This window comes from Bos mutus, chromosome X (assembly GCF_027580195.1).
Source record: "Bos mutus isolate GX-2022 chromosome X, NWIPB_WYAK_1.1, whole genome shotgun sequence".
In the NCBI taxonomy this organism is placed as follows: domain Eukaryota; kingdom Metazoa; phylum Chordata; class Mammalia; order Artiodactyla; family Bovidae; genus Bos; species Bos mutus.
In genome coordinates, this window is record NC_091646.1 from 120,260,857 (window position 1) to 120,276,202 (window position 15,346).

General features: G+C 39.8%; 1 protein-coding gene across 1 annotated transcript in view; it reads right to left on the reverse strand.

Annotated features, from left to right (window-relative positions):
* Nucleotides 1-15,346, reverse strand: part of PHEX (phosphate regulating endopeptidase X-linked) — a 207,120-nt gene that overhangs the window by 45,009 nt on the left and 146,765 nt on the right. Inside the window, 2 exon segments of the mRNA XM_005897739.2 lie at nt 2,795-2,853; nt 15,007-15,110. Coding sequence (XP_005897801.1) covers nt 2,795-2,853; nt 15,007-15,110 — 163 coding nt within the window.

Below are 15,346 nucleotides of genomic sequence, written 5' to 3' on the forward strand. Positions count from 1 at the left end.
CCATGTACCTAGTAAAACATTTTCTTTAAAAATAGATAATTCAAAGAATTTTCTATCGCCCAATAAGTTATTCCAAATTATATAATTCATATTATATAAACAAAACCCATATTATTATAAATAGTAGCTATAATTATTATCTAAAATGTAAGTACCCATGTAACACATGCAGCTTAGCTCTCAACTCAGAGCTATAACAAAGCATCATGTTGTATATTTTAAAATTATACAATTTTTATTTGTCAATTATACTGCAATAAAGCTGGGGGCGGGGGAAGAAAGCAATGGCGTTTTCATAATAATAATACACCGCCAGCTAACATACTGTTAAGTACTATCCCATACCAGTTCCAGTTCTGTAGACACTGTCGTTCCTCAAAGTGGCCACATGAGGGCGACGCTAAAAAGGTGTGCTTGCTGGGAGTGGGCTATTCTCTCTAGTCAGGGAGTCCTGTCAGGATGCCAGAGGACCTGCCATGAGTGGGTGGCCAGGAGGCCTCAATGAGAAAGTGGCATTCAAGCAAGGATTTGAAGGAAGATTTGATCTTCACAAACCATGCAGATCACTTGGGGAGATTTTCCAAGGCAAAGAGAATCCCAAGTACAAATGCCTGGAAGGAAGATTATTTCGTGGTCCAGGAACAGGATGGAGGCCAGTGTGACTGAAACAGAGTGGGGACAAAGGCAGCATGATAACAGGCCTCAGTAACAGGCCCCACTTCAAGTAATATGGCTTGTTTCTGTGTGAGGTGGGATGCTAATAATGGGTTTTGAGCAAAGAAGAGACATGAGACAACTGTAAAAAGCATTAAAATGGCTACAATGTTATATTTAGACTAGATCAAAGGGGGATGAGTTCAGAAGCAGGGAGGCAAGTGAGGAGGGTATTAGAGGGATCTGGGTGGAAACAATAGGGGCGGGCCAAGGGTAGCAAGTCCTCATAAATTCCATCACCTGCATTCACCAAACAGCAAAGAGACAGGCTTAAAACCATGGGATTAGATGTGCACTTAAAATCACAGGATTCAACGTACACACCATACAAGCGAGGGCATGTGGAGACCAGAAGAGGTGCAAGGTGGGTGAAAAACCAGCAAGGGCATCAGCGGGAATAGCCTGCCCTCCCACAACAGCTCACTGCCACCTTGCACTCGGTGTCTGTCATTTTCTGTCAGTGTCTTCATACTTTTACTACACATGGACGGACCTGTGGACAATATATAGAACTGTTCTGCGTGCTTTTCAACTCTTTTTTTATGATGTCTTCCTCCATGTACTCTCCCAAGTTGTTTTTTCACACACACACACAGCCTATTACTTGTGAACTTCATCCACATCACTCTGGTCACTCATTGTGCACTGCTGCACGGCATGCCCTTGTGTGAACATGACACATTTCATTCATTTTCTTTTGGTGCGCCAGGTAAGTTATTCCCCTCTAGGTGCTATCATAAGGAACACTGCTATGAGCATTCTCATGTGGGCCTCCCCATGTGAGACTTCTCTAGGGCACTGCTTCCCCAGGTATGTTAGCCTCACCTGGAGGGCTTAATAAAACAGATTTCTGGGCCCAATATCCAGGGTTTATGAACAATAGGTCTAAAGTGGGGCCAAATTTGCATTTCTAACAAGTTCCACCTTGGGCTCTGTTGCTGATAATCACTGGACCACACTTTGAGTGACAGCATTTGGGCACATGTCAAGAGCTTAAATGACATTCAAGGACATATACATCCATCTCTGACTTTTCCAGGTGTTGCCCAATTGTGCAGCAAGGTGGGTGAACCAATTTACATTTCCACTAGCACTATGCATCTCTGTCATCAATACTTGGTGCTATCAGATTTTTTTATTTGTGGCAATATGATCCTTAATAATGTTTTTAACTTATCATGGTATTTATAATTAGGTACCTAATTTGTTGCTGTTGTTTAGTCGCTCAGTTGTGTCTGACTCTTTGGGACCACATGTACTGTAGCCTGCTAGGCTCCTCTTTCCATAGGATTTCCCAGACAAGAATACTAGAGTGGGTTACCATTTCCTTCTCCAGGGATCTTCCCACCCCAGGGATCAAACCCACATCTACATTGGCAGGTGGATTCTTTACTACTAGGATACCTGGGAAGCCCATGTACTAGTACATGTAAATAAAAGAAACTCAAGACTTTACATCCGAGGATTATTTAGAGCATTTCAAAGCTTTTCTTAACAGCTTCTAAAATCTGCCCAGTTACCTACTTGTTTTTCCCATCAGTCCTAGAAAGAAAACAAACATCAGTAAGACCATCATGACAGAAAAGTGGAAGCTTGTTCCTTTTTCATGGCCAACATCACTGCAGTTTTATATATTGTAGTTGTTCTCTTTTTTTTAACTTAATGGTTATATAAAGCTTGGGCTTCCCTGGTGGCTCAGATGGTAAAGAACCTGCCTGCAATGCTGGAGACCTGGGTTGGATCCTTAGGTTGGGAAGATCCCCTGGAGGAGGGCATGGCAATTCACTCCAGTATTCTTGCCTGGAGAATTCCATGGACAGAGGAGCCTGGTGGGCTACAGTCCATTGTGTCACAAAGAGTTGAACACGACTGAGCAACTAACACTTAGTTATATAAAGCTCTCGAAAAAAAAGCTTAAAAGGTAAAGAAAATGAGGAAAGCCGGACATAGAGGCAGGGAAACAAACTTTCTTCACCAACATGCCTGGTCACTTCTAGGGGGAAATAAAGAATGCCCTGCTCTTAAATCACAGTTCTGCCCATTTTGGAGCACGTTAAGGAGACAAGGAGCCAGCACTCACGGATCTGGTTGGTGGATGCACTGTAGAAGGCATTGACAGTCGTTGGATTTGTAAACCACCTGTAGAAAGAGAAACAAACATCACCACGTGATCACCATTATCCAGGCAGGAGTGCAGTGAAACACATACAAGCTGGCACAGTTTATTAGCAAATAACCAGGGAACAATGGGGAAATAGAACATGTGGGGAAATTACCACCTCAGTTAAGGGCTATTGCTCTGCTCTATGAATAATCTCATCCTAAACCGAACATATCTGGTTATTCACCATTACTGAAAATGGAAAGGGGTACCAGGGCTTCTGAAACAACTTTAATGAAAAATTCTCAAATCTACAGAGATCCACCCACAGATGGAAACAGAGCAACACACTGATGTTTAGCAGGCCCTGTTCAATGGGGCCACGGGACAGCTGAGTTTTGTAGGTTGACTTGGCCATTAAAGGCTTGAGACAGGTGACAACATAGAAGTCCATGTAAAGAGAGATAATAAAGCAAAACCATGCTACCCAAAAGGTCTGCCGGCTCCCATAGAACATTTACTGATTTAAGCACCAAAGGTTCTAATGGCTCATCCGGGCCCTGTCACCAATTAGCCAGGTTGTGGTGCACAAGTCGCCTATCTTCCTGGTTCAGTGTCTCTATAACACTAAGGTACTGCACTAAGCGCTCTTGGGAATGCCTTCCAGCGATGAAGAGTCTACACTGCATTTTAAATGCACAGGAGGTTACTCAGATCGGACTCAGCAAATTTTCTGTGTAAACAGATCGTAAACTTTTAGGCATTTCCTGGACCTAGAGGCAAAATCAAGGATATGTAGGTTCTTCTAGAGTGAGAGAAAATTTTCTATCAAGTTTTATTGATGAAAGTCAAAATATAATAATCGAGTATAATTTTTGGTAATATGGGCCTATTAATGAGAGGAACAAAATTCTTCAGTGGCAGGAGAACATCACGCTTTGAAGTTCAAAGTTAGTGCTTCCTCCCATCAAACTGACTATGAACATTTACCTCTAAACATCATTCTTAGCTTCTGGGCTGTACAAAACCATGCAGCAGGCAAGATTTAGCCCTCAACCCATAGTTTGCTGACCCCTGACTTTATGCCTGTGAGTTTCATGCACTGCCCTTTATGATTAAAACCAAGCTTTTGTCTTAAGCTAAAGTACTCAAAATAAACATATAAATCCCTTTTCAGAACAATCATTTTACCAATTTATGTCTAAAAAAGTAATTCCATCAGACTAATAATTTATGTCAGACTAACATGAAACTGGCAGGAAATGCAAGTGCTCATTCTACTTGGTCCACCCATACCTTCTCCTCTTATAAAAAGCCCATGACGGTCATCTTGTTATTATCATTAGTAGCAGTAGCAGCAGCAGCTAACACTCACTGAGCACTTATTATGCCCTATGCACTTTCTAGCCACAGGTTAATAATTCTTATAGTTTCTATGGGGGAAAACCTATCTCACAGGAAAGGACAATGAGATTGACAAATACTATATACTCGCACAAGGTCTAGTCTGTCTGCCTTTAAACCAGTTTTCTTCAGGATTATACTGGGGACAACACTGGAAATCAAGAAAGAGTGCCTCTTGCCCAAGCTGAAACCTATATTCATTTACATAAAATATATATATTATTTGCCTTCAAATTTAGGATTTGTGTTTCAATAAATCCTAATGTGTGACACAAATTTACTGGCTGGCTTAAGAAAGCACATTTACTGACCTAATGTCACTACTTGTAGTTAAATATAATTAAGCATCCTCCCAAAGATGTCCGTGCCTTCATCTCTGGATCTTGTGGATATGCTACACTGCATGGCAAAGAGGACGCTGCAGGTGTAATTAAGGTCAAGGAGCTTAAAACAGGGCAATTATCCTAGACTATCCCAGGACCATCCCCATGGGAGAGAAATGCAAAAAGCAAAATGGCTGTCTAAGAAGGCCTTACAAATAGCTGTGAAAAGAAGAAAAGTGAAAAGCAAAGGAGAAAGGGAAAGATATTCCCATTTGAATGCAGAGTTCCAAAGAATAGCAAGGAGAAAGCCGCCTCAGTGATCAATGCAAAGAAATAGAGGAAAACAACAGAATGGGAAAGACTAGAGATCTCTTCAAGAAAATTAGAGATACCAAGGGAACATTTCATCCAAAGATGGGCTCGATAAAGGACAGAAATGGTATAGACCTAACAGAAGCACAAGATATTAAGAAGAGGTGGCAAGAATACACAGAAGAACTGTACAAAAAAGATCTTCACAACCCAGATAATCACGATGCTGTGATCACTCACCTAGAGCCAGACATCCTGGAATGTGAAGTCAAGTGGGCCTTAGAAAGCATCACTACAAACAAAGCTAGTGGAGGTGATGGAATTCAAATTGAGCTATTTCAAATCCTGAAAGATGATGCTGTGAAAGTGCTGCACTCAATATGCCAGCAAATTGGGAAAACTCAGCAGTGGCCACAGGACTGGAAAAGGTCAGTTTTCATTCCAATCCCAAAGAAAGGCAATGCCAAAGAATGCTCAAACTACCACACAATTGCACTCATCTCACACGCTAGTAAAGGAATGCTCAAAATTCTCCAAGCCAGGCTTCAGCAATATGTGAACCATGAACTTCCAGATGTTCAAGCTGGTTTTAGAAAAGGCAGAGGAACCAGAGATCAAACTGCCAACATCTACTGGATCATCGAAAAAAAAGCAAAGAGTTCCAGAAAACATCTAAAGTGACTGTAGCCATGAAATTTACTCCTTGGAAGGAAAGTTATGACCAACCTAGATAGCATATTAAAAGCAGAGATATTATTTTGCCAACAAGGTCCGTCTAGTCAAGGCTATGGTTTTCCAGTGGTCATGAATGGATGTGAGAGTTGGACTGTGAAAGCTGAGTGCCAAAGGTGTGATGCTTTTGAACAACCAGCAAAGAAGTAAGAACCTCAGTTCTACAACCACAAGGAACTGGATCTGCCAATGCTTGAATGAGACAGAAAGAGGGTTCTCCCCAGGGGCTCCCACTAAGAGCCAAGCCAGCTGACATCCTGATTTTAGCCTTATGAAAACTGAAGTTGAGAAACCAGCCAAGCCATCCCACATTTCTGACCTACAGAACTGTGAGGGACCACATTTGTGTTGTTCTGAATTGCTGATAAGGTTGTGATAATTCATTACAGCAGCAATGGGAAACCACTACACAAAGAATCCAGCATTTTTATGTCTGCCCTTTGACTCAAGAGGGAAGAATTAACTTGGCTTCTAAATCACATTGAGCTGAACCACAGCATGTACCAAAGATGAAATGTATTCCTATAACTCATCTCTACTCTACCCATTCTTCCCAACTCCCCTCCCTTTAGTAAATAATAAACTTTCAAAACATTAGGGTAAGACCCATGTAGAAACAATGTTTCTAACTTCTAGGGGACAAAGGCAGACAAAACAAAGAAATCAAACAACCAGATGGAGCCTGATGGGGCCTCTGAAGCTTCACTGCTGCTGCTAAGTCGCTTCAGTCGTGTACGACTCTGTGCGACCCCAGAGACAGCAGCCCACCAGGTTCCTCCGTCCCTGGGACTCTCCAGGCAAGAACACTAGAGTGGGTTGCCATTTCCTTCTCCAGTGCATGAAAGTGAAAAGTGAAAGTGAAGTCGCTCAGTCGTGTCCGACTCTAGCGATCCCATGGACTGCAGCCTACCAGGCTCCTCCATCCATGGGATTTTCCAGGCAAGAGTACTGGAGTGGGGTGCCATTTCCTTCAGTAAGAATTACTAAAACATCTTATATGAGATGCATGATCGAACCTTTCCTGATTTCCCAGGGTTCCCTGACTCTAGGATGTATTTGGAGCCTTGGAGATATAAAGCAGCAATACTAACAGAGCCTATCAGTTGTGGATGCTATTATTTCTTCTCCTGGGATAGTACCCACACCAAGTCAGTCTTTAGATATTTTGCATATCTCCCTAATTATATCTGAATATATCTTATATTTAGTTGTACTATTCTCCAACATAATATGACCTGTCTTGGTTTTAATACCTGTTTGTAATTTTTTTATATTCTTTTCATTAAGAAGTGGACTCAAGTTTTCTCCTCTTGATTATAGGCTAGCCTTGGTGACTCAATTCTAAAGCATAAAATGCAGCAGAAATAATACCACATGACTTCCAGCAATCAGAGAAGAAAAATAAATAAAAGGAATCTAGATTGGAAAAGAAGAAGTAAATCTTTCACTGTTTGCAGATGACATGATCCTCTACATAGAAAACCCTAAATATACCACCAGAATATTACTAGAGGTAATCAATGAATATAGTAAAGTGACAGGATATAAAATTAACACACAAAATCCCTTGCATTCCTTTACACTAACAATGAGAAAACAGAAAGAGACATTAAGGAAACAATTCCATTCAGCATTGCAACGAAAAGAATAAAATATTTAGGAATAAATCTACTTAAAGAAACAGAAGACCTATATATAGAAAACTATAAAACACTGATGAAAGAAATCAAAGATGACACAAATAGATGGAGAAATATACCATGTTCATGGATTGGAAGAATTGATATAGTGAAAATGAGTATACTACCCAAAGCAATCTATAGATTCAATGCAATCCCTATCAAGCTACCAACGGTATTCTTCACAGAGCTAGAACAAATAATTTCACAGTTTGTATGGAAATACAAAAAACCTCGAATAGCCAAAGCAATCTTGAGAAAGAAGAATGGAACTGAAAGAATCAACCTGCCTGACTTCAGACTATACTACAAAGCTACAGTCATCAAAACAGTATGGTGTTGGCACAAAGACAGAAATATAGATCAATGGAACAAAATAGAAAGCCCAGAGATAAATCCACGCACCTATGGACACCTATCTCTGACAAAGGAGGCAAGAATATACAATGGAGAAAAGACAATCTCTTTAACAAGTGGTGCTGGGAAAACTGGTCAACCACTTGTAAAAGAAGGAAACTAGAATACTTTCTAACACCATACACAAAAATAAACTCAAAATGATTAAAGATCTAAACGTAAGACCAGAAACTATAAAACTCCTAGAGGAGAACATAGGCAAAACACTCTCTAACATAAATCACAGCAGGATCCTCTATGACCCACCTCCAAGAATAATGGAAATAAAAGCAAAAATAAACAAATGGGACCTAATTAAACTTAAAAGCTTTTGCACAATGAAGGAAACTATAAGCAAGATGAAAAGATAGCCTTCAGAATGGGAGAAAATAATAGCAAATTAAGCAACTGACAAAGAATTAATCTCAAAAATATACAAGCAGCTCCTGCAGCTCAATTCCAGAAAAATAAATGACCCAACCACAAAATGGGCCTAAGAACTAAACAGACATTTCTCCAAAGACGACATACAGATGGCTAACAAACACATGAAAAGATGCTCAACATCACTCATTATCCGAAATTATCACTCATTATGCAAATCAAAATCACAATGAGGTACCATCTCACACCAGTCAGAATGGCTGCTATCAAAAAGTCTACAAACAATAAATGCTGAAAAGGGTACGGAGAAAAGGGAACCCCCTTACATTGTTGGTGGGAATGCAAACTAGTACAGCCACTATGGAGGACAGTGTGGACATTCCTTAAAAAACTAGAAACAGAACTGCCATATGACAGAGCAATCCCACTGCTGGGAAACCAGAATTGAAAGAGACACGTGTACCCTGATGTTCATCACAGCACTGTTTACAATATCCAGGACATGGAAGCAACCTAGATATCCACTGGCAGATGAATGGATAAGAAAGCTGTGGTACATATATACAATGGAATATTACTCAGCCATTAAAAAGAATGTATTTGAATCAGTTCTAATGAGGTAGATGAAACTGGAGCCTATTATACAGAGTGAAGTAAGTCATAAAGAAAAACACCAGTACAGTATATTAATGCATATATATGGAATTTAGAAAGATGGTAACGATGACCCTATATGTGAGACAGCAAAAGAGACACAGATGTAAAGTACAGACTTTTGGACTCTGCGGGAGAATGTGAGGGTGGGATGATTTGAGAGAATAGCATTGAAACATGTATATTATCATATGTGAAATAGATCGCCAGTCTAGGTGCAACACATGAGACAGGGTGCTCAAGGATGGTGCACTGGGATGACCCTGAGGGATGGGATGGGGAGGGAGGTGGGAGGGAGGGTCAGGATGGGGAACACATGTACACCCATGGCTGATTCATGTCAATGTATGGCAAAAAAAAACCCCTGCAGTATTATAAAGTAATTAGCCTCCAATTAAAACAAATTAATTAATTTTTTAAAAATACCACATGACTTCCAATCCTAGGCAATTAAAGGTGATACAAGCTCCCCCTGGTAAACACATGTGCACCCTCATTCCTTCTTTTTCGGGAAACTTGCTCTTCAAAATTTCTTGCTCAATCAGCACACCACAAAGAAGCCCAGTACACAAGGAGAGGCCACAGCAGGCCTTCCAGACCACAGCCAGCATCAATCATTCTAGACTAGAAGAGGAAGCCTCCCATGTGACTCCAGCCCCTGCCACTGTCTGACAGCAACTGCAGGCAACACCATGAGCAAGAAGCACCCAGCTGGGCCCAGTGACCACCAGAGCCACGCCAGAGAAAAATGAATAATTATTGCTGCTTTAATCCTCTAATTTTTGGGGTGATTCATTACACAGCAAAAGGTAACTGAAACACTGAAAAGCTGCCTGTCCACGGATAAAGTCCTAGCCAATGGGTTGAATTTCTCCAGAAAAAAAAAAAAAGTTTTATTGGCCCAACACAGAGGTTTTAGAAGTACCGAACCAAAATTCCTTCAAATGAGGCATGCAATCAATCACTAGTTCTCCATGGCCTCCGTCACTCCTTCCCACGTCTAGGTCAACATGTGTCAACTGATTGGGCCCTGAAGGCATATGAGTTTGCACAACTTACCTCCCAACAAGATTTTAAGTTCCTCTTGGACTAAGACTATTGCCTAAGTGGTATATGCTGAGCAAAAATTCATTCAAATCTATTTAAATCATTGTATTGCTATGTATGCACGCGTGCATGCTCAGTCACTTTAGTCGTGTCCAACTCTTTGTGACTCTATGGACTATAGCTTGCCAGGCTCCTCTGTCCATGGGATTCTCCAAGCAAGAACACTGGAGTGGGTTGCCATGCCCTCCTCCAGGGGAATCTTCCCCACCCAGGGATCAAACCCACATCTCATGCATCTTCTGCCGTGCAGGTGGAATCTTTACCACTGAGCCACCAGGGAAGCCCACTGCTATGTATACATCTACTTAAATAAACAAAGGGTGTCATTCAAGTGCTTTAAATTCTTTTTCTTATGTCTTTACCATGTTCCTGCAGTCTGTGTTTGGAGAAGGATTTGATAGATGAGGTATGAAAAAAGTCTCGTATAAATTTCAAAAATATATGGAGATGAAATTGTACTGGACAATGGGATATATGAAAGGAATATGATGATGAAATGCAAAAATCTAAAGGAAAAGACACTGATACTCTGATTTCTTTGAACAATATAAAATAGATATATGTCAAGCTAAAGTTTCGCATTTTACCTATTAACTCTCAAAGACAGTCTAGGGAAATGTGGAATGGGAAAAGCATAGAGTATTTACTGCTTTATTTCTCATATCCTGCAGATTGCATCCGTCCCATTCCATGCTGTGGGTAATTCTGGGCAGGACCATAATCTGTAGAGACATTTGATGTATTTTTACATATTTTTCAGAAGCTAGAGGAAAAAAAAAACCAGACATGTCTAGTCACAGTAGAATGAGAGTGAGTTAATAGGGAGGCTGGCTTAAAATCACTTCTGTCAAAGAAAGAGGATCCTAAGGGAAAGAAATTACTTTTGACTCAAGCTGAGCAGTGAAGTAAATCCTCTATTTTTAAGCAAGCTGATGAAGTGACAATTCTGAGAACAAACCCCTAAATATGTACCTTCAGGGATGACCACCCAATTAATTTCATTCTTGCTGACATTCCCCATCGTGTTAGAAACTTCCTAATGCACATTAGTGCAGCTAAAATGGATTCCATGAGAATGAAAGATAAAGGGTGTTTATCTCCTATACCCACAAAGAAGCAAAACATTTATTTCAGGGCCTTGTGGAAATATAACCACGATGTGCTGTTCAAAGAAAACCAGTGTAGTGGAGCTACTCCAGAATCATTCTCACTCAATTAACTCCTGAATTTGCAGACCTAAAAAGATGTCAATTACAGTTACCAGGTATCATGAAGCTAAAATTCGCCACAATGCCTGAAAAGGACCCACCTGAAATTTCTTTAAAAAAAAAAAAAAAAGGGTCTATCATACCACTGTATCATGCAAAGAGAATCTTAAATTTCTTAATGTTGTTTTCCCTGAAATAAGACATACGGTCTGAAGAATGACTAGCACTGCACTGATTTTCATTCCAGCAGAACTTTTCCAGAAACATTAACCAATTTAATGTTCTTGTGAAAGAGGTATTTGTTTTCACTGACAGAGAAGGAAAAGACACAAATCACACAGTTTGCTTAAGCCCACAGTCAGTCAGCACTTTTCCGAGGCATAAATATTAAAAATAGTCAAGGCCATTAGAGTCTTACAGCCCATCGGCATTTTAGGATGATGTTAAAAATGGCACATTTAGGAGTTTTTAAATTAGCAAGCCAGGCCTTGCTATACACCCAAATGAATAATGACATTTTGAAATTTAAAAAATTAACTTGGCAGCATCTCAAATATAGAAGAAACCCTGAGAAGACCCTGAGAGTTCACAAAAATACTGGTGAGAAGCTTGAATTTTTCATAAGTTGCAAAAACAAGAGTTTGAACTTATCTGAAGTAGACCTGAAGGGGCAGAACACTTTACTTACTACATGTAGCTGCTCATTGAGATACTGGAAACTATTAATATGTGAAGCTGTGAGATTTGAGAAGCTAGTTTAAGAATCCTAAATCTAACATTTCTGTTGAATAGTTCAGATTGGAATGAAACAGGCAAGATGGCCTGAAAGATACTGTGATGAGAAGAGAAAATGAAGGACAGTGGGGCAGTTGGCTACTCATCAGCTATGCGTCATTTCCAAAGAAGTTCCAAAGCCTTCTGTTTCCTTTCTTTGGGCTTCTGAGTGGAGTCAGGGATAGGTAAAGGGAAGAGTTCAGCTTCAGGCCTACTCCTTAAAGTTAAATACTTTTACTTTGCAGATGGATGCTGTAAGAAGATTTGAAGGGCAGAGGGCAGGAGGGCTAGACGGGAGCCCTGGCTAAGAGGGAGAGGCAGTAATCATAGCCTTAAGCCAAGGGATGGTCAACGGCCTAGAGTTTTTCCTAGAGGCCAGAACAGAGGTGGGAGTTGGAAGAGAGAGTAATGAGAGACCCAGAGAGCATAAAAAAGCCAGCAAAAAATCTGGAGACCAGAATTATTGGCCAGGGTTAACACATGGGCCATGAAAAAAAAATTTGGGCCATAGAAGTCAGGCTTCCAGCTAAGACACACGAAAAGGTCAACAAATCCTTTCCACCAAAATCAGGTATAAAAATGGACAAAATTGTCAACAAGCAACCATTTTAGGGCCCTGGAGACTGACTGAAGGCAAACAACACATTGAAAAACATTTAATTTTGAAAAACAGCCAGAACTTAAAAGAAGTGGAGCAGGAGTCTGTGGCCTTCTTGCCCAGGACTCCTCCCATCCCTCCCCGTTCTATCAGAGAGAACTTAATTTGACTACGATAGGACTGGCTGGAAAATTAGCAGCTCTGCTGCCACAGGGGATGAGCTCACTTGGGGTCATGGTAGAAAGTTGCAGCTCTGTCAGCTAGAAGTGATAAACTTGGTAGAAAACAAATGAGGAAAACCCACACCTTTGTTCCCCTGAAGTTACAGTTCCCATTGGGGAAAGTGATAGAGCAGCCAGAAATGTAAAAGGGAGATAGTGTAACTGAAAGAGTCAGAGAAGCGTGGAGATAAGCTCTCCACACATCCCTGGCTGCGTGGGAAATTAGGCATGTATACAGGGGAGACCCCAGAGAGACCAGTGGAAAGTAAACTGCAAGGGTGATTGAGAACGGCTTGTGACTTGGAATGCACTCCGAACTCCGACACAGATCAACTGGCAGAGGACTAAGCCATGTAGACACAGAGACAGCATACATGAAGTGAGGCTAAAAAACAAAAATAAGAATTTAAAAAGTGAGTAGAGACATCCATGGCCACAAACTGTAGCCAAGACAGATTCTACAGAGTAAGTCCAGGAAAGTAACTTTTTAAAAAGCCTCAGAAAAATAAATCAGAATCCACAGTTGCTACAATACATTGTCGAAAAGGTCATTTTCAACAATGACATAAAATAATGCTAGAAGAAAAAGTGTACAAAAGGAAAAAAAGCAATCAATAAAAACTGACCCTGAGTGAGCCCAGATGCTAGATTTAGCAAAGACTTGAAAGCAGCCACTGTAAATTAGTTCAAAGAATTAAAATAAACTGTATTCAAACAATTAATGGAGAATATGATGACAAATGACAACAAAGAATCTTAACAAAGAAATAGAAATTATTATTATAAAATTATATTTATAAAAATTATTATTTTTATAAATTTTTTTACTATTTTTAAAAAAAGCAAATGGAACTTTTGGAGTTGAAAAGTACAAAAATCAAAACAAAAACTGTGTTAATGAGTCAAAAGCAAATTTGAGAATGCAGAAGAAAGAACTGGTAAATTTGAAGATGGCTCAAAAGAAATTACCCAATCTGGAGAAGACAGAGAAAACAACCTTGGAGAACTGGGTCATAGCGGAACAGAGTACAAATATCAACAGGCAGAACGGAAAGTAATGTAAACCTGAGCTGAAGAATTTCTCAGTTGTAAGCCTCTTGTTCATTTTGTAAAATGGGGATAATAAATAGAACCAACAACTCACAGAATTGACTAGAGGATAAATATGAATTAAAATATATAAGTCACTTCCCAGAACATTATTAGCACATAATTTTTAGTTCCTGTCATCATCATGATCATTGAGAATCACAACTGGCCCTGACCCCAAAAGTTCCTAGTGAAACCTCCCCACCTGTAGGAAAAGTTTCTACCAGTACTGGGAAGAGCGGTATAAATCACAACTGCTACTGAAGGAAAATAATCAGAGCTTCAGTTCTTTGATATGCATTCAGTTCAGTTCAGTTCAGTCGCTCAGTCGTGTCCGACTCTTTTCGACCCCATGAATCGCAGCATGCCAGGCCTCCCTGTCCATCACCAACTCCCGGAGTTCACTCAGACTCACGTCCATCGAGTCAGTGATGCCATCCAGCCATCTCATCCTCTGTCGTCCCCTTCTCCTCCTGCCCTCAATCCCTCCCAGTGTCAGAGTCTTTTCCAATGAGTCAACTCTTCGCATGAGGTGGCCAAAGTACTGGAGTTGATATGCATTAGCTCAACAAATTCCATAATCATAGGCATACCTTGGAGATTGTGAGTTCAGTGATAGGTCGCCATAATAAAGCAAACATCACAAAATTTTTTTTGGTTTCGCAGTGCATATAAAAGTTACATTTATACTATACTGTAGTCTACGAAGTGTGCAATGGCATTATATCTAAACATATATGTACCTTAATTTAAAAATACTTTATCATTACAAAATGCTAAACTTCATCTGACAGCAGAGGGTTGCCACAAAACTTCAATTTGTAAAAAATGCACTGTCTGCAAAGTTTGATAAAACCAAGTGTAATAAAATGAGGTGTGTCTGTATACAATTATTTCTACATTTGTAATCATACTTTATTTTTTAGATATTTGTTTTTAAGATCTTCAAAAATTTCTGCCCAAGTGTGAAATTCTAGAGCAATTTGTTTGAATTTATAAATATATATACACACACACACTCACAATGAGATTGGGAAATGATTTGAACATTTGTATCTTAATTAGCCTTCTTTTGATATGTATTGATGCTAGGAGTGGGGAAGTCATAACTAGATTGAACAACTGATTCATACAACATCAGAAATAAGAGTTGCTAAAAGGTAACACAGATTTTGCCAAACCAAAATAATTGGCAAGCCAGCTACTCTGACTTGAGGGGAATTACAAAGTTTGATTTAAAGAGACTCCACTACCCATCAACATATTTATCTCTTTCACTTTTAATTTCTTATTTTTTTTTTTTTACTCACTCTGTTTTGGGAACAGCTTTTCTCAGCCAGAAGAAATCAGTCTGTGCTAAATACTTGCGGGTTTGCAGGACGTTGCCAAAGTAGTCAGATTCTGAAAACTTGATCTGAATAAAACAAACCACAACCATCACTGTTCTAAGTGTAGATAAGAGATGGCTCTGAAAAAAAGAAAAGAATTCAGCACACAAAAGAGCGGCCAGCAAAGATACCGCACTCCTTGCATCATCTCTCAGCCATCACTGGTTAACTAGTATTCACAAAACCATGAAATTTTACCTCAGTGATTTTTCTCTTAAAATAAAAAGCTCAAAAATCAATATGGTCAATTCTGGATTACAAT